Source organism: Serinus canaria, chromosome 4, assembly GCF_022539315.1.
Source record: "Serinus canaria isolate serCan28SL12 chromosome 4, serCan2020, whole genome shotgun sequence".
Classification (NCBI taxonomy): Eukaryota; Metazoa; Chordata; class Aves; order Passeriformes; family Fringillidae; genus Serinus; species Serinus canaria.
The window spans coordinates 13983818-14001763 of NC_066317.1; the positions used below are offsets into that span (position 1 = coordinate 13983818).

The 17946-nt window shown below is 39.5% G+C and overlaps 1 protein-coding gene across 6 annotated transcripts; it reads left to right on the forward strand.

Moving 5' to 3' along the window:
- The first annotated feature begins 139 nt into the window (after positions 1 to 139).
- Positions 140 to 15615, forward strand: PRMT9 (protein arginine methyltransferase 9). 6 transcript variants are annotated; one of them, XM_030238911.2, is made up of 14 exons: positions 140 to 276; positions 500 to 616; positions 1048 to 1260; positions 1657 to 1805; positions 2678 to 2914; positions 3412 to 3579; positions 4661 to 4763; positions 5800 to 5906; positions 7812 to 8004; positions 11726 to 11909; positions 12998 to 13709; positions 14427 to 14580; positions 14982 to 15104; positions 15291 to 15615. In XM_030238911.2, exons 3-14 carry the CDS (start codon positions 1075 to 1077, stop codon positions 15504 to 15506), a joined length of 2532 nt encoding a protein of 843 aa, XP_030094771.1. In that variant the 5' UTR covers positions 140 to 276; positions 500 to 616; positions 1048 to 1074; the 3' UTR covers positions 15507 to 15615. The 6 variants fall into 6 exon arrangements, with proteins under 6 accessions (XP_030094771.1, XP_009099605.2, XP_050829506.1 ...); XM_009101357.4 differs by having other exon boundaries at positions 500 to 602; XM_050973549.1 differs by having other exon boundaries at positions 146 to 254.
- Positions 15616 to 17946: the final 2331 nt, after the last annotated feature.

A 17946-nucleotide genomic window follows, 5' to 3' on the forward strand; every position in this document is an offset into this window, starting at 1 on the left:
GCCCGGAGCACCAGGAGACCGCATCGCGCATGGCTGCGGATCCCTTCCACAGCCCTGCGTTAGCACAAGCTGCACTGCCAGCTTCCAGAGGCCTGGATGCATGCCGAGAAAGGCTGTGGGGGGTGGAAACACCTTTTCCCGCAGCACTGACTCCGGCCCGGCGCCTGCGCGATGGCTCCGCCCCTGCAGCGCTATGGCCGCGGCCTGGGAGAGCCGCTTCGCGCACGGCCCCTGATGGATGGCCCTTGGAGCAGGTGATGGATAGCCCTGGAGCAGGTGATGGCCGGGAGCAGGGGAAGCCCCCACGTCCCCCGCACCAGCCGGGCAGCGCCTCGTGGGGCACGCCAGGAGCCCTGCGGCCCGGCCTCCCCGGCCGTGCGTGTCCCGGGGCGCGCTTGCGCAGCCAAGCTTTGGTCTGCGTGTTGTTATTTGTTTTACTGTGTTTTTAAGAAAACAGAAACGAAAAAGTCTAGTCGTGATGGTGTTGTGTTTCTTGTAGCCCCTCTCCACGAAAACTTCGCGTTCTTCAGCTTTGGGACCCATCTCTACATGCTCTAGCCGTGCTCACCTGAGTACCTTTAAGAGTTACAGCGGTAGCACAGGCAAGTATAAAAATGTGCGTATTGGCTCTGGTCGCTGTTTTTAATATTTTCTTAAGGGAAAAAATCGCCGTGGTGCCTTTTGTAAAATAAACTCTGAACTCATTAGCTCTGTGAGGCTTTCCTTTATGAAGATGCTGTTCAAGGAGAAGAAATTTAACCTGCAGATTTTGTAGTTGACTGTGAAGTTATTGAGTGCATAAACTGCCAGTGTGCCAGACTGTTTGGTCAGAGACATGCTAAGATGTCTGTTATGAAAATAAATTAGATGTTTTTAAATCTTTAGGACTTGGTGGGAGAAGAGATGTCTTTACTAAATGCCAATGAAAACTGAAATGTTTTAAATGTTTTTTGATCTGTCAACTTTGTGTACAAACGTTTTGACCTACAGTATATAGTATGTGTGACTTTTTTTTTTTTTTTTTTTTTTTTTTTTTTTTTTTTTTAGAATAAGTGAGTGTTTACATCCTTCAGAATGCCCAACTCCAATGCCAAACTTCATTCTAACCCCAGGGGTGGCCGAGAAGCCAGCAGACGGGAATTGGTTTCCAGATCTTTGCAGAGTGCTCAGCATTGCCTGGAGAACCAGGATTTTGGAACTGCATATGCTCACTATCTCCTGGTACTAAATCTAGCTCCTGAGCTAAAAACTCCTGTCAAAGTAAGTGCTCTTTAAATTACTTGGAATTTTATTTATTCTAATTCTCTTGAGGTCTTTGTGACATGTTTTGTGATTTGTTACATGTAACTGATTTTTGCTTTTATTGAAGACAGAATTGCGATGGCCAATAATTTCTTTAATAGCCTCTGTGTGAAGGGAGTTCGTAGAATCTTCTTTTAGTCTCTGTGTGTCAATGGCATTTAATAAAAGCAGGGCCTGGTTGGTATTGGAGCATGCATTAATATACACATGCAGGCTCTCAGTAACCACTGCTGAGAGCTGATCCTCGTGTGTGGATGTCCAGGTGTATGTCAGGACACCTCCAGATGTTTTCAGGGCTCAGTTCCTACTTCTCACAGCTCCCAGCACCTCAGTGGTCTGTGCTTTATTTTCTAGGAAACATTTCAGTTTACTCTCTTTAAATGGGCAGAAGAACTGGATTCTCTGGCACGGATTCAAGACCTGTTTAACTGCTATGAACAAGCACTTGAACTGTATCCCAATGATGAAGTGATCTGTAACAGTATGGGAGAACATCTCTTCAGGTTTGCAGTGATGTATATTCAGTTTTTGTAAGGGTCATGTTGTGAGCACAAACACATTCATATCTGTTTGTCTTAAATAGCTTAAAAAGTGCTAAAATAAATGTTGTTAATCACAGTAAACCTGGGGAGAAAAAAGCCACCATGTTTCGTTGTTGCTCAGGTCTTCTAATGCTAGAATTTTAAGACTGAAATAATAGATCGTAATCGAGGAGGTTTTAGTTAGGTTTCCTTTTTGTATTTTCTTTGTTTTAAAGAAACACCTCTCTGAGCATTGTATTAAAATGTATACAAATATTTGGTAGATTTAGGGCTTTCTTCAGTGCTGTCTGATTTGAGATTAAGCTGTAGGTATCATTAAAACTTGATTCAGATTTCACAATTTGGTTTCTTTTAATTTCTTTTTTCAAATTGGCACTTAATGCAAAAGCTGGCAACTCAGAATTGGGTGGTTTTGCAGGATGTTCCAGTTGAGTACCCACAGTTTTATAGCATTCTGTTGAGTTTATAACATTCTCTTGAGTTGAGTACCTGTGAGACTAGATTGCAGAGACTAGATGAGACTGCTGCCATCACATTGTTGCAGTGCATTCTTGTAAATAAAACCTGTTTTACTTTGTCAGAAGATGCAGTAGTGTATGAAGGTTGGTGCACACAATGGTGTTTCTGAGCTGGCTTTGCATTTTACAGTGGCTTGATGTAAATCTATAAATGATTCCTTTTCATAAAGTAATGGCACTGTTTCTAAAGATAATTTTTCTAACTAACACAAAATATTTCTATTGTCTTTTAGCTGACATAAGACCTCTTTCCAGACCCTCAGATGTTCACAGCTGCATGCATGCTTTCCATTTGTTTGTCATTCTTGCTCTTAGAATGGGCTTCAGAGACGAAGCAGCTGGCTATTTCCATAAAGCAGTGAAGCTCAACCCCGACTTTGCCGACGCCAAGGAGAATTTTTACCGCGTTGCAAACTGGCTGGTGGAGCGCTGGCACTTCATCATGCTCAACGATGCCAAGAGGAACCTCACCTACCTCAGGGCCATTGAGAACGCTGTGCACTCGGGGAGCAAGTCTGTCCTGGATATCGGAACGGGAACAGGAATCTTGAGGTATGCCAAGTGCACATTTCACAGGAATTTAATAGGAAAGTATTGGTTGCCTGACAAAATTTGGCTGAGAGTAGAAAAAATAACAGCTTCGATCCTTTTATGGAGACAAATCTTAAAAAAGGAAGCAAAGCTATCAGAAGCCAGTGAGTCTGGAGTAGTATTTTTTGAAGCTTTTTTCATTATTTGTTGCAGATGCTTTTTGTGCCAGTAAGTGCTGCTGAAGTCGAATTACTCACATGGGTTTTGAAGTTTTAATGTTATTTCTCCTGTCTTTAAATATTGCCTGTAAAGAGTGGATTCAGCATAGCTGAGGGAGTGTCCTTATGCTAACTGTGGTGGGTTTTTTGCTGATAACTTATCAAGAAGGTATCAACTTGTGCAATATCAGTGTTCACACAAGAGTTACCAGTTAATCTAAGAATGTTTTTTAGACTTGAACTGGTAGAAATATGAAGCAGATGTGGAGGAGGGGGAAACCCCTGATTCTTGTTTTTCAGTATGTTTGCAAAAAAGGCGGGAGCATCTTTTGTCTATGGCTGCGAATTATCCAAAACCATGTATGAACTTGCCCGTGATGTGGTGGCAGCAAATAATATGGAAAGAGAGATCAAACTTCTGCATTTGAAGTCACTTGATATAGAAATCCCAAAGCACATACCTGAAAGGTACGTTGTTGCTTTCTCTTCTGATGGTATTTTGAGTTTGCTCATCGTTTCAAGAAATTAAGAAATGTCTTGTGACCTAAACAGGAAGTAACACTTCTGTGATATTGCTTATAATGTGAGAAGGTTCTCTGTATCTTTATGTGTTTAAAGAGCAGAAGTGTTCTTCATTCATCCAACATGTTCTTCAGATCATCCTAATTTCTATTGGTAGACCAACAATGTCATAAATTAAGGAGTTTAATTCTTTGATGGTGGGAGCTTTGGGGCATATGTAATGATACTTCAGCAACGGGAAAAAAAATAAGATTACTGTGTCATAAAAGTAATTTTAACACACTTTTATACTTCTAAGATCTTGTAGCTCACTTCTGCAGCCTTTGAATAGGATTGAGTTACTAACATTTAATGAAGTTCTGGTGATGGTACAGGCTCATGATCTGAAATGATGAAGCTCCTGGTTTAGGCCCGATCAAGCCTTGCCTGATTGTGTCAGCTGAGCTACTGTAATACATGTATCCCTTTAGTGTATATAATGAGTTACTAGATGTCAACTATTAATAAATAAATTACTACTGTTCCGGAAGTGTCTCCTCATTATGCCATACGTTTTCTTGTTTAATTCCAGAGGACTTAGGATTTTAGGGTTGTCAGTCTGTGTAGGAAATTTTCTGTGCTTTGATTATAGTTTTGGGGGGTTTAATTCCTTTTTATGCACATACATGAGTACGTACTATTGCACAAAATATATATTCTGCAGTATCATTGGCTGTGTGCCCAGGCTGAAACATCTTCCTGTTTTGGCTAGATTCTTCCCACACAACTTATTTATATAATGCTGAGCAAGAAGCTTTACAGTAAATTCTTGCTCAATATTTGCTCTCTTTTATCTTCATCTTCAGTAACTTCTCACAACAATTCAAAACACATAATTTTTTGGAAGAAATTAATTGTCCACATGTACTGAAACTCCTAGTAAAAGTTTTGCTCTGAGCTTATAATGGTATGGTGGGTTTTTTTTCTTTAAAAGAATGATTGATTGTTGACAAGAGTGTTTATTGTACATCATATTTTTCTTGTCTAGAGTTTCTTTGGTTGTCACAGAAACAGTCGATGCTGGCTTATTTGGAGAAGGAATTGTGGAGAGCTTGATACATGCTTGGGAACATCTGCTTTTACAACCAAAGGTTGGTGATGTGGATACCTGTGCATGTGCACACATTCCAGACATATGGGAATGAGAAACAGTTGTCTTTTAAATACTTCATTCCTTTTGGTATGCTAAAAATGAGTGATCTGGGCTTGCTCCATGAATTTGATTTTGGTGAGTGGCAATGAGGCAGAACTTTTATTGTACTTCTGTGAGCTCTGTGTTCTGAGTAAACATATATTTGCAGAGCATGTTTCCCTGATGTAACCTTCCTTCATCACAGATGGTTCACTCCTAATCACTGTTCATTCATTTATTTTAAATCTTTTTTTGACTCTCATCTTTTTAAGTGACAGCATAAAGGGTTTGTGTGGATTTTAAATGTACAGCCAGTCTAGGCAGAAAATGCTGAATTTTGGTAGTGTTCTCATTTGGAAACACTCAGTTATACTTTGGTAAATAAATTATTTTATTTTTGCTGATTTGAACCTTTTTGGAAGAGTGAGCAATTCCACTGGGTTTCAGATTTTACTTTATGTTTTGTGGGTTTGCTAGTACATTAAGCAAAGTAATATGACAAGGGGTCTTACATTACCTAATCTCTGTTAAGCTAATATTCATCCTAATAGAAGAACTTCTCGTTATTTTGTCCTTGCCTTGATTCCAGCTCATTAAAAAAAAAAAAAGTTTAAGCTGGCTGAAACCTTTTGTGTTGTACTGAGTTGAAACTGATGACCTCTAGTGTTAAATACAGGAATGATGCATAATGGAAAAGTCCTGGAAAGTTTCAGTGTAGTCTAACGGTGGTTTTCAATCTGCATTTTGTTAGAGTTACACAGAGGAAGTAGCAGACTGAAGAATAAGGTTGATGCCTGGTTATATTGAGACACACTGTATTTAAAAGCTCCTTTAATGGTCAACAGAATGCCAAAGTAGTGACTTTACCAGTCACTAAGAATTTAGCAAGGTTTTGACTGTCACTTGAATGGCTCACTAATCTGTAATTTAGGCTTTTCAGTAATAGTAGAAATAAGCTACTGTCTCATTGCATGCTGTTTTTTGTGTTTTCACAGCCCAAAAACCAAGACATTAGTGCTGGAGACTATGGCAGAGTTATTCCTGCAAGTGCTACAATATTTGGGATGGCAGTGGAATGCAAAGAGATACGTAGACATCACAGGTGTGTTTAAACTCTAGCACAGCTTTAACACACGTTTTTTACTTGGGAAGAGAGACTGTTAGTTTTTATCAACCATTTCTCATTTACTTTGCTCTTTATTTTTTGAATGGCTGATTATCTGTTTAAGGAAAAGATTTCTGCTCTCACCATCCCCACTCCTTTTCCAGGCTGTCTTTTTTTTTTTTTTTTTTTTTTTTTTTGCCCCACATCCCTATGCCTTTTGAAGTTCAGATTTTCTGGACCCATTAATCATACAGTTATGCTGAAGTACCTGCCTCTAACACCTGCTAAAGAAATTTAATTCCTTCATAGTAAAATTACTTCTCAATTTCTGAATCGGAGATTCTTGGATTAACGCTTAGCCTTTATCCTCATTTTGCCCTCTTTATAATCTGCTCCATACCTCACTTCTGGATCTAATCTTGGATCTAACCCCTGTAAAGCCTAATAATAGGTTGATAACCCCAGCTGTCTTTATCTATCTGAATGTCCTTTGCTAATACTGAACTGGCATACAGTAGAGTTTCTTTGCTGAGACCAGTTCTGACTGTGTATCAATTACTTTCATACTTATTCTAATCTTTTAGAACATTAACATTTTATGGAGACAGTCTTTGTCTGAGAGGTTTGGACTTGGGGTATTTTGTTTAGGATTAATATTGTTGTAGGTTAGAGAAAATAATAACTTGTAGAGGAGCTCCAGTGCACTGGATGAAAAGCAGCCGGGCTGCATCAGTGATTTCTCTAATGCAGTAGACCTGGACAGTGGCCGGAAAGAGAAAGAAGTTCCCATGGTAGATGGTCACAAAATAATTTCTTTTATAAGTTAATTATTCACCAGTTAAAAGAGGTTTTGCCTTGAAACTGGGCATTGACCATTACTTACAAAATTTAAATACAATGAATGTTAATTTGCTGTTAACTTTGGATTGTTGAATTGATGTTCCATTTTAATAGCTTATGGTCAGGTGATTAGCAGGACTGAAGTGATTGTCACAAATTAGTTATATGCTATGGGAAAAAAAAGTCACTTTTAAATTTCTTGCCTTTATAGTTTGAGATCCCTTTTTGCTCCAGTAAAAATATTTAAGATTATTTTAACAAGTCCTGTTTTTATGTAAAACACTTGCCTATTCTCAGATTTAAACTACACAGATATCTTTAAATTACTCTGATGTTCATGCCTTCACATTTCCTCAAGTGTTTTCACAATCTGCAGGAGAGCTTTGGGGTTGGGATGCTTTTTTCTGAGCAGGAGGACTTTCTCATGATTTTTATATAATCTAGCACAGTTTCTGCCTTGAACAATTAATACAACTTTTCTTTGAGCTTTTCCTCATGCTTTAATTTTTGTTTTGAGTGGTTAGCAGTAGACATAGAGCCCAGAATTGAATGAATACGTGATTTTTTTTCCCGAAGTACATTTAAAAGTGTGTTTAATTTATCATCAAACACTGATTCATCTTGCTGAGAGAGAGAATCCCCTTTCTGTCCAGTTGTTGATAATCTTGCATATCACAGCCATCTTTGTGCCTGATCTGGTCTTCTATTTTGTATTCTGTCTGATTCTTCAGCAATTCTAAGTTATGCTTCATTGTTTGTGCTCTGATTGGTATTGGGTTTTTTCCCTAGGACATAGTGAAATTCTTAATATGTATTGTGCTTTTTCTTAGTTTCTGGTGACATCATTCAGTTCTCATTCTTAAGTGAGGTGCATTTTCTGTGCTTTAGAGGTGCTCTGAACATGATAAAAACCCCACAGAATTGTTTTAGTGTTTTTTAACTTCTCTATTCTAACACACTGTACATTTAAAAATAATTAGTCAGCCTAGGGAGAATTTCCTTTTGGTTTTTGGTCAAATTACTTGGAATTTAATTTCTCCTCTGGTTGCCTTTAACTCCCAGAGTGGGAATGCAAGAAGTTGCTGGTGTGTGCTTGCCAAATTCAGTGCAGTTCTTCAGTCCCACATATGCTGCTGCTGGCTCAGAGGAAACTGTGGAGCCCTACACCACCGAGAAGCTCAGTCGTATTCCTGGGGGTTACAGAGCCCTCACAGAGCCCTGCCAAGTCATGACAGTAGATTTCAACAATCTGAAGGTAGTGATTTTTCTTATACCCTTCTTAAGTAATCTTGTTATGGTAGTGAAAGTCCCATATGTCATTTAGTTTTGGGTTCAACTTCAGAACAGTTCACAAGTGCAAAGTTGGCAGGGCTACTCTGAAATCTTCTGCTGGTTTTGATGCTTGTCTGGTTGTGTGGTGATGTGATTCCTCAAATGGCAATCTGTATTTTTTTGAAGGTGGAGTTGTTTTGTTTATTGGGCATAGCTTAGGGAACTTCATAAACTACCTCACCATAAGATCAAACAGCTGCCGGCCTCAGCACAGGGAGGGGAAGGAAGGATGCAAGAGATCCATCCTAAGTTATTGATGCAGTTGTGGAGCTGACTTAGTTTATTTCTCTAAAGTCACTCTTCACAAAGCTCTTGAAGACAGGAGAAAGGCTGTATTTTTCCATCTGGCATATAAATGTAAATGGTAGTGGGTAAATGTAAAAGAGGAGATGAAGAAATTATTCTGTTCAACCATTTGATTCCACTTCAGCTCCTTTGTATCTTAGGGTATTTCTGTAATAGGGCATTCTAGAATGTAGAATCATAATTTTGTGTATTTAGCACAAAATACATTTGTAGGTGTATGCTAAATAGGCCTGAATGGAAGGCAAGAAGCTCAGCCCCTGCAGCTGAGCTTGCTAAAAAGATGATGCAGCTGATCTCTTGTGCTTCTTGCTCATTGACCTGTGGTGAGGAGCTGGCATTGAGTCAGAGCTTAAAATAGATTTTGTTATATAAATGAAATTATTCTTGGCTGCTGCTTGGCCAGGAGTTGCAGTTTCTGAATCAATAGCTATTCCTAGTTGGCTTGTCCGACATTCTGAGATGAAAAATGAAATAAGACAAGGCTCTTCAATATACTATTGGGAGCAATCTCTGTGACCTAATGTTGCTTCTGCTTCCAGCGTCAATAAGAAACTATTGCTCTCATCCGAGAGATGTCTGTTCTTAAGCAACTGCCTGCTGGCAAACATGTAAAGATAATTTTAAAGAGTAAAGAACAGTGTTATTCTTTAAATCATGTTTCAGAAGTGCTCCTTTGAAGTTTTGGTTAGATTAAGGGAGTGCTCCTGTCATGAAATGTTAAGATATCATAAGTAAAAAGGAAGAAATGCCTCTGTTATGAATCACTGATGTGGTTGGGAATTCTTGGTTACTGTTTGTTGTTACTTTGTCACTGGGCAAATGTGGCAGTTCCAAACACTGATAGGTTACTTTCAGCATGGATTTTTGTTTTGGGGCTTTTTTTATGTGTTGTGTCATGGCCACACCTGGATGTTCAATCAATGCAGCTAAACATGAGAAAAAGTTGCCTTTGTTCCTCTTGTAATAAGAAAAAAAGTCCTCCTAAACTTAAAAACAGTAGCAGAATTACCAACTAAGACCAAAAATTCAGGTAGGAAATCACTTAGCACTAGTAAGGTAATTTAAAAATACCTCTTTTCTAAACTCCTATTTCAAAAAACTAGAGGGATGTTGCATTTATTCTGCTTGTGCTAACTGTCCAGACCTAAACTGGCAGAACTGAGAAAAAGGCTTAAAATACAGTACAACAGTGTTTTTCAAACTGAGTTGTAGGAGATTTCAAATACATCAGTAGAGATCAGAGAAATAATAAGTGAAAATTCACAAATAAAAACAATTTCAAAAAAGCAGCTGCTTTATGGTGATTACTTTATTACTGCTGTTATTAGCAGCAGCAGCTCAGTCCCTCCCAGGCAGGGGAATGAGGTGTGGCTGTAATTACACTTGCACCCAACCAGGTGCTGCCTGTGTGCATGTTTGCTGGCAGCAGACCAGTGCCACTGGCAGGGGAAGTGTTTACCTCTGCAGCCAGTAATTAAAGCTCAGTCTCACTTTCAGGCCCTAAAGGAACTGTGCTTCTGCCAACAGTTTCAGATTTTGGCTCTTCCTAATCCTTCATGAGACGTTGTGGTGTGGAATATGTGAGAAATTGTGGATCAAGACATAGGACATTCAGTCACTGCATTTTTGCTGTAGATTTTCCTTCTGTTTGTAGGTCTTTCTCATTCAGAGAACATGTGTGGCATTGAATAATTTTGGGATTTTACTGCCTATTCCTGTGCCATTGCTTTATTTTTGCTCTCTCTTAACCAGACTACTTGATAAATTGCCATCCTGATGTGCTACGGCTGTTTAAGTCTGTAATTGGCATAAATAATAGAAGAAGGTTTATAAAGTGGCAAATATGAGAAGTAAATATGGGTTAAGCAGCATGGCAGAGAGCAGGAAAAGCTGAAATAAGCCTTCAAATGGTTTTTTAAGTGATGGCAATGTAACACTGCAGTTACTAGAACTCACTGGATGAGAACCTTGGGCCTGCTGCTGTTGAGGAATAATCAGGAAGAATACTTCTAATATCAAATACACTTCTATACCTCTCCAACTCCCCAGATACCAAGAACCAGATGCATGCTTGTGCTCTTGCTGTCTTATTTCAAGGGGCTTGATGCCAGCAAAGCTTCAACTGACTGCTCTTTCCTTCACTAGCTGTGGAGGTACCAAAAGGATGATTGGCAGCAAAACACTTCTGTTGAAGAGCAGTGATATCTTACTATGAACTTTGTTATCATTCAGTAATTTTAACTTTCCATTGCTCAGCCATCTCAGTTGTGAGAAGAGGGATAGACAAGCTCTTGGAGAACACAGAAAGAAGAGGGAAGAATAAGAAACCCAGGGACAGCTAGTCCTGTCCTCAGAGCAGGACATGAACTTTTCTTCTGCCATGCATATTTTAAGATTGAAATGTAAAGAGAACAGGTGTTGACATCAGCAGATCAGGAAGTTGATAAATGTTTTGGAAGGGCTGTTACTGCGCAGAATGGCTGTGACTGAGAGAACCTTTGGTCTCTTGTGCTTGACCTCCTGGTAATTGGTTTATGCTGGAACTAAAACGTTGCTGGTCCTTTTGTGCTTGTGAATGTTGGTAGCAGAAGGTAATTCCTGAGAAAAATAAATTGTACATGGAAAAAGACTTAATTTCTGTTACATATTCAAAACTTTGTAGGAGTCTTGGAGAATTTATAAATTATCCCTTTAGGATAGACATCAAGGTCTTCCCAGTAGTGAGATTGTACATGCCTGAGCTTTTACACCAGGCCTACATAGCCCAGAGAGCAGATAAAACACCCTCAAAGATGTTTGACTTCCTTTTTTTATGACTCTGCAAGCCTGTGTTTGAGCAAATTCACAGTACACAGTATTTCTAGAACTGATTGAACACAGGTTTTAAGTGAAACATGTGCCTGAGCATTGGCTTGAGTTCAGCCAAAAGCCTGGCTCTGTTTTTATTCCTTCTTGTAAGGCAAGCCCTGCCAGTCTGAATTCTTTCTTGCAGTTTTCAGTGGGTTTAAATGTGTGTTCTTAGATGTAGGCATGTTTGCTTCTCACAGATGCAGGCTGTCCATGTGGGAAATGGCTCTTGCCTGTGGGAAGACAGTTCCTATGCTAATGAGTACTAATGATGATAATTGGTATTGTAGAGGCTTGGTAATTTCAAGTTTCTGTTGGGTGCCCTCATGGATTGGTGCAGAAATTTTGGATAATTTGTTTTTAATTTTTTATTGTTTTTAATTATTTATTTTAATTAATTATTTTTATTATTTTTAATTTTTATTGCTTATCATTTTTATTTATGGAAATAAACTCTCCCACTTTTTTTTCTCTTTTTCCTCTTTGGTCAGGAGCTGAAAAGCCTAGCAGCTAGAAAGCCCTGGAAGCTCAGCCTGCCAGTCACTGAAGGAGGAATACTGGATGCTGTTGTGGTGTGGTTTGTACTGCAGCTTGATGATGAGCATTCTCTATCTACAAGTCCCAGTGAGGAAACTTGCTGGGAACAGGCTGTGTATCCTGTGCAGGGCCTCCTTGGTATGTCCTGTGGGTTTGCTTGTTGTGGTACATTAACTTGGTTTCATTTTGATAAGTTAGCTTATCTCCGAGATTAGGAAGTCTAAATAGGATTGGAAGTTCAACAGCAAGTAGCTGAGAGGTGGTTCCTGATCATGTTTCTGTTCTGTAGAGCCAGTCCTTTCATCAGGGCTTGTTTGTGGGACTTTGCTGTTAGGGAGATGAGATCTGGGAGAAAGCTTTTCAGTAAGTTGGGTTTTTTTTCTGTACTGAATTTAATGCATTGTGGAGCATCTCCAAAAAGTGGGGCTACTGACTGGCTCACTTGTGACTTAGGAGAGGAAAGGGGGGCAAGGTGAGGTAGGAATTGCTAGCTGTTACTGCCACAAAACCAAAACTAAACATTCCTACCTACACCTTCCATGTGGGATTCAGCTTGAATACTCTCCACATACAGGCATTGGCAGTGTAGTTTTTAACAGTGTCTACTCTCTATTCACCCACCTTTTATTTTCCTGTTTCCTAGAATCATAGAATATCTCAAGCTGGAAGGGACCCATAAGGATCATAGAGTCCAGCTTCCTGCTTTTTGCAGAACTACCTAAAATTAAATCACCTAAGAGTATTATCCAGGTGCTCCTTGCACTCTGACAGGCATGGTGCTGTGACTACTATCCTGGGGAACCCATTCCAGTGACTGATAATCCTGTGGGTGAAGCACCTTTTCTGAATGTCCCATCTGAACTTCCCTGATGCAGCCTCATTCCATTTCCTCATGTGCTGAGAAGGATCAGCACCTTCCCCTCCACTGCCACCCTTGAGGGGGTTCTAGACTGTGATGAGATCTTCCCTCAGCCTGCTCTTCTCCAGGCTGAACAAAACAAGTGCCCTCAGCTGCTCTTCATAAGTCTTGCCCCTGAGGCCTTTTCTCTATCTTGGTCACCCTGCTCTGCACACACTCTGTTGGTTTGATGTCCTCATACTGTGGCACAGATATGGACAAATGAGATATTGGGGTGGGTGGGTTGGTTTGTTTGTTTCAAACACCATAAGGCTCTTCAGTGATGTGTCTGTAACTGACACTACTTTTTATATGCTCTTTTGCTAAGATTATTCTGTGAAGACCGGAGATACTGTGATGATGGAAGTTTGCTGCCAAGACTGCTACTTGAAGATCCAGAAAATTTCTTCTTTGCCTTCAGAGTGTGGGATGGATTTCAGTGACAGAGACGACACACTGAGTTTGGGCAATGAGGCTGAATTATGTAATGCTCTGGCTGGACTTCAGACAAGCACCAAACAGGATGGCAGCACTCCAGTGTGTGTGCTGGAATCCACAGAAATAGCCCTGCTGAATGACGTAGCCTACCATGAATGCTTTAAAGCTGCCATGAGCAAAGTGCTGCTGTCATTGAATCCAAGTAAGGACTTGCACTCCATGGACGTTGACGGACATGGCAGTGGTATAAACCTCCAAGAGAATCAAAACACGAGCTCCCTAGGTGTGGATCCTGATGCTTTGTACATTTTAGATGTATCTGAAGGCTTCTCCATCCTGCCAATTATAGCTGGCAAGCTTGGACCAGTTAGAGCCTACAGTTCTGTTGAAAAAGATCAGCATCAGGCAGCACTTCATGCCATTGCAGAAGCAAACCATTTCCCTAAGGAGACATTAGAGTTTTGGCTCAGCCACTTAGAAGAAGAAAGTGTGGTGCTACAGAGACCCAAGTCAGACAAATTGTGGACTATTATTATCTTGGATGTTATAGAGACATCAGGTTTAATCCAGCAGGAAGTGATGGAAAAGGCTGCAATATCCAGGTACAGTATAAAAGGACAAAAATGTTCCTAGGAATCTGTAATTACTTGAAAAATTTTGAGAATATTCCTTGTAACTCTGTAATTACTGATATGTTTCTTCTGTAGAAAAAGGGTTTTTCCTTGGATTGAACCTCCCAGTGTTTCTGGCATGAGGATTGTATACATTTTTTTTTTTTTAAAGCATCAAAATTTCACCATCTCAGATTCCTTTAATGTTTTTTATGCAAGAATATGGATGATCATATTCCTTGGTCTGTCAGAATATTGCAGGATAACAAAGAATAACCAAGCTAGCTTTTAGTGCAAGTTTAGAAAAGGCCAGATTCATGTACATGTCAAATGGTTCTTGGAACAAACTGGTCCTGCTTAAAGACAAACCAGTGTTAGAACAGCCAGGGAGGCAGCAGCAAAGCTGCTGTTCCTCACAGCAGGAGGAGTGGGAAGGAAGGCAGAGGAGAAGTAAAATAATGGAAATGGGTATCTAAGTGTGAAATGGATTTATCCACCTTGAGGGCCTAGGGAAACCTTACTGTTCACCTTTGTGTTTAGTGGTGGCACGTTATGCTTAGGAGCACTTGACTTCAGAGCAAGAACTAGTGTGCTTTCTTAAGTGTATTCACTGTTCTCTCATTGCTATTGATGTGTGCTTTCTTAAGTGTATTCACTGTTCTCTCATTGCTCATCAGCTTTACAGGTGAAATCTCTCTTATTTTACAGGTGTTTACTTCACAGTGGAGGGAAGATTTTCCCACAGTATGTGCTGGTATATGGGATGCTTGTAGAATCAGAGTCTCTGTTGCTGGAGAGTGCTGTTCAAGGAACAGAACCAACCCTGGGGTTTAATATAGCCCCTTTCATCAACCAGTTCAAGGTAGGAAGCTGGTGGGTGGCTTCCAAGCATGGTTTCAAAGCTGCAGCTATTTAGCTGTTTAGATTTGGTGTGAACTAGAAAAAAACACTGTTGAAATTCTCAAGAGAGGTTTTTGTGACCACACAGAGACCTTGAGATAAAGTAAAATGGGTGATGTTTGTTATAGAACTGGAAGGGAAGTTTTGTCCCCGTTACTGTACAGAAGAATGACTGTGCAGTTACTGTTCCCAGGCAACTGTATTCCAGTGTTTCAAAAGGGATTAGAGGGCTGTATTTTGCATTTTGCCTATCTCTGATAGCCATTCCAGTAATTCCTGGCAACTTTAGTGTTATGATTAACTTTTACTACTTTTCCTTTTGTAATGGATGTTGCTGCCTGAAGTTCTGGTCTGTACTTTCAGGTACCTGTTCGTGTGTATTTGGATCTCTCCACATTACCCTGTGTACCCTTGAGTAAGCCAGCAGAGCTTTTAAGGCTGGATCTCATGAACCCTCTGCTGAACAGCTCCAGCAGAGAAGTGAAGGTGAGTTCTGGGGCCCAAAGTTCATTTAACTACTCTTCTGCAGTGCTGCTTAATTGCTCCCGTGGGCTAAACATTTCAATACAGGATTTGTCTGCAGCTCTCTCTGAAAAGGATTGAAATGATTTGAACTACTTCCTTTTCAAGCAACAAAGTAGTATAACTGATCATTATTTTAAATATTTTTAGGTACAAATTTGTAAGTCCGGCCGGGTCACTGCCATTCCCTTCTGGTATCACATCCATCTAGATGAAGACCATAGCTTGGACACATCTGATGAGTCCTCACACTGGAAACAAGCTGCAGTTGTTCTGGATGAGCCCATCCCAGTTCAGGCTGGAGATGAACTTGTACTTGATGTCCAACACCATAAAAGCAATATCAGCATTACAGTTAAAAGGTGAAGAATGTCCTGTGTGATTTGTGCTTAATTACCTATGGATAAACTGAATGTTCAGAACAACACTGCTGTTACTTTGTATTAAAGTCTAAACTTTATTTACTGATCAAAAAGGCTGATTTGTTGCTGTAATAAGAGATACTTATGTTCCACTGGTGAACTAAAATTTGCACTGTAAGGGTATCCTACCAAGGTAGACGAGGTACTGTCTTCACTGAAGCACAAACCTGATTGCTGGCTTGTGTAGTGACTGCAGCAGTGGGACAGAGTTCTGCTACTGGGTCAGCTGTAGTGAGAGAAAAAAGCACCTGGGTACCAGCAATAAACAGCTGTGGCTGTTTGGGACAGAGTCCTCGTTTCTCAGACTGTGATTCAACTTCTCAGCTGCCTCCTACATCAGTGTATTGAGATGTTACCCTTGTGGGAGGACTGAACAGCATTCCAGCTGCAGTATCATATCACAAATTAGTGCTGCACACAGAGCATTCTAAAAAGCTGTAAAGGAGTGCTGTTGGGTAACTCAAGCTATATAACGGAAGGTAAAACTGATTAACTTTATAGAATCCTCCAGAGAATTTTTTCTGGGAATACAATGGGAATTATCTGTAGCAAGTTATATAAAATACATCAGTCACTGCAGTGCTCCTGATGATCTTCTACAGCATTACATCTTGGTGTAATGCAGGTAACCAGGTTCTTCTGCTAAATTTGAATACAAGTGGAAGACTAATAAAAGCTTTGAACTCAGCACTGATTCTACCTCTGCAGAGAGGAGGAAGACTGTTAGCAAGATTTTTCTGTAGCTAAGCTTCTTTTTACTGTGCAGTCTGTTTAATAGAGAAGAGGGAATTCTGTGATCTTGCCCTAACAGCAGCCAGTGTAAAGAGCCATCCAAAAATGATTCTTCTATAAGTTCTGGGCCTGCTGAAGTCATTATATACTTTTCATTAGGTCAAACATTTCAGATAGTTTAATTTCTTTCTATATATCAATTTCTATTTATTTCTGTAAATCTGCTCAGTTTAACTTCAGGGACTGTTACAGCTGGAGTTGTCCCAGCCTCAGCTGAACCTGCACCTGAGAAATTGCTGTAATAAAGCTGCTTTTGGAAGGGTGGAGGAAACATCTCCATTTTATTTTTTTCCAAAGTAGAGGCACAAAGTCATGTTTTCTGAAGATAAAGTAACTGGATACCAACCTTTATCCAAGGGGTACAATGTATAATGAAATGCAAGTAGACTAGGACAGAGGCTTTTGATACTACATAAAAAAACAGTGTTTCTTAAACACAAAACCTAAAACCATGATCCATAAAATTTTAAGTTAGTGTTACACAGCTAAACCAGGTAGGTAGATGTTGATTTCACCAGAGTGCAGTTTTATAGAAAAGTGTTTAGGTTTCTTGTGCAGGAAGACCTCTGATAAAAACAAAAACCTTACAGAGTATGTTAGGTGTATTTATTAAGATTTTAGTAATTAAGATGAAAGGAAAATGACTCCAAGACAAATGAAAGACATTCTAGTCTCCCTGAGTAAGGCAAGAGCAATCCTCAAGACTTCTGATTAAAAAAACTTGGGAGGAGATTTGACATAAAACAACAGAGGAATAAATATGGTTAAGAGGAAAATTACCTATTTGCAAATTAACTTTTTATGTAATTGTGATATGTTTTGCTGTGGAATACTGTGGCAGTGGTTTTCAAAAGACAGGGTAGGTATCATTGCAAGATTTGTATTTATTTTTTAAATTCAGTAGCAGTATTTAGGGAAAGGTACGATCCTATAAACTATTGCAAATAAAAAAATAACTTTTCTCCCAAAAAGAAACAAGCAGAAATATTATATTGTGCAAATAGAATAACTGAATAATAATAACTTAGTAGCTTTCAAGAAATACCCTGAAAGAATTAACCAAATTAATTAAACACTTAAATAGCTGTTTTCCTATCAAGGTCCTCTCTGAACCTGTTTCACACCAAACAGACATAACTTCAAGTACTAAAAAAAATTTCTTCAGAGTGAGGTTTTTGAAGAGCTAGGGCAGAGTAGCTACTCTGCTTGCAGCAGCCCTGCTCCCTCAGATATTACTCCTATCCCTGCCCCTTTTTACCTGTTTACATGCAAGAAATCAGGTTATTTCTGGTAGTGGCTGCAGTGGGCACAGAGGTCCCAATGCATTGTGAGCCTGTACAAGTTGTTTCCTTTTAGAGCAAAGCTGGTACATGCATAAGGTGATACCTGGGATCAAGCATGGATTAGAAGATTCTGATTCTTCATAAACCCAAACAAGAATTCCCTTTACAGTACAAGCCATGAAATACTGAAAGCACAAACTCTTGCAATAGTTCTACCTAAGATCCTCTTCTTCTATGAGGATGGTTGTAGTCATGTGTCATTCACACACTTAAAATTACTGTAATAGTAAATCAAATTGATAGAAGGTG

What these genes read in the sequence shown, in the direction of transcription:
- PRMT9 (XM_030238911.2), top strand. Translation starts at nt 1,075, where the DNA reads ATGCCCAACTCCAATGCCAAACTTCATTCTAACCCCAGGGGTGGCCGA. An exon ending in ATGGGAGAACATCTCTTCAG is followed by an intron (nt 1,806 to 2,677) that starts GTTTGCAGTGAT and finishes TCTTGCTCTTAG; the next exon opens with AATGGGCTTCAGAGACGAAG. An exon ending in CTTTCATCAACCAGTTCAAG is followed by an intron (nt 14,581 to 14,981) that starts GTAGGAAGCTGG and finishes CTGTACTTTCAG; the next exon opens with GTACCTGTTCGTGTGTATTT.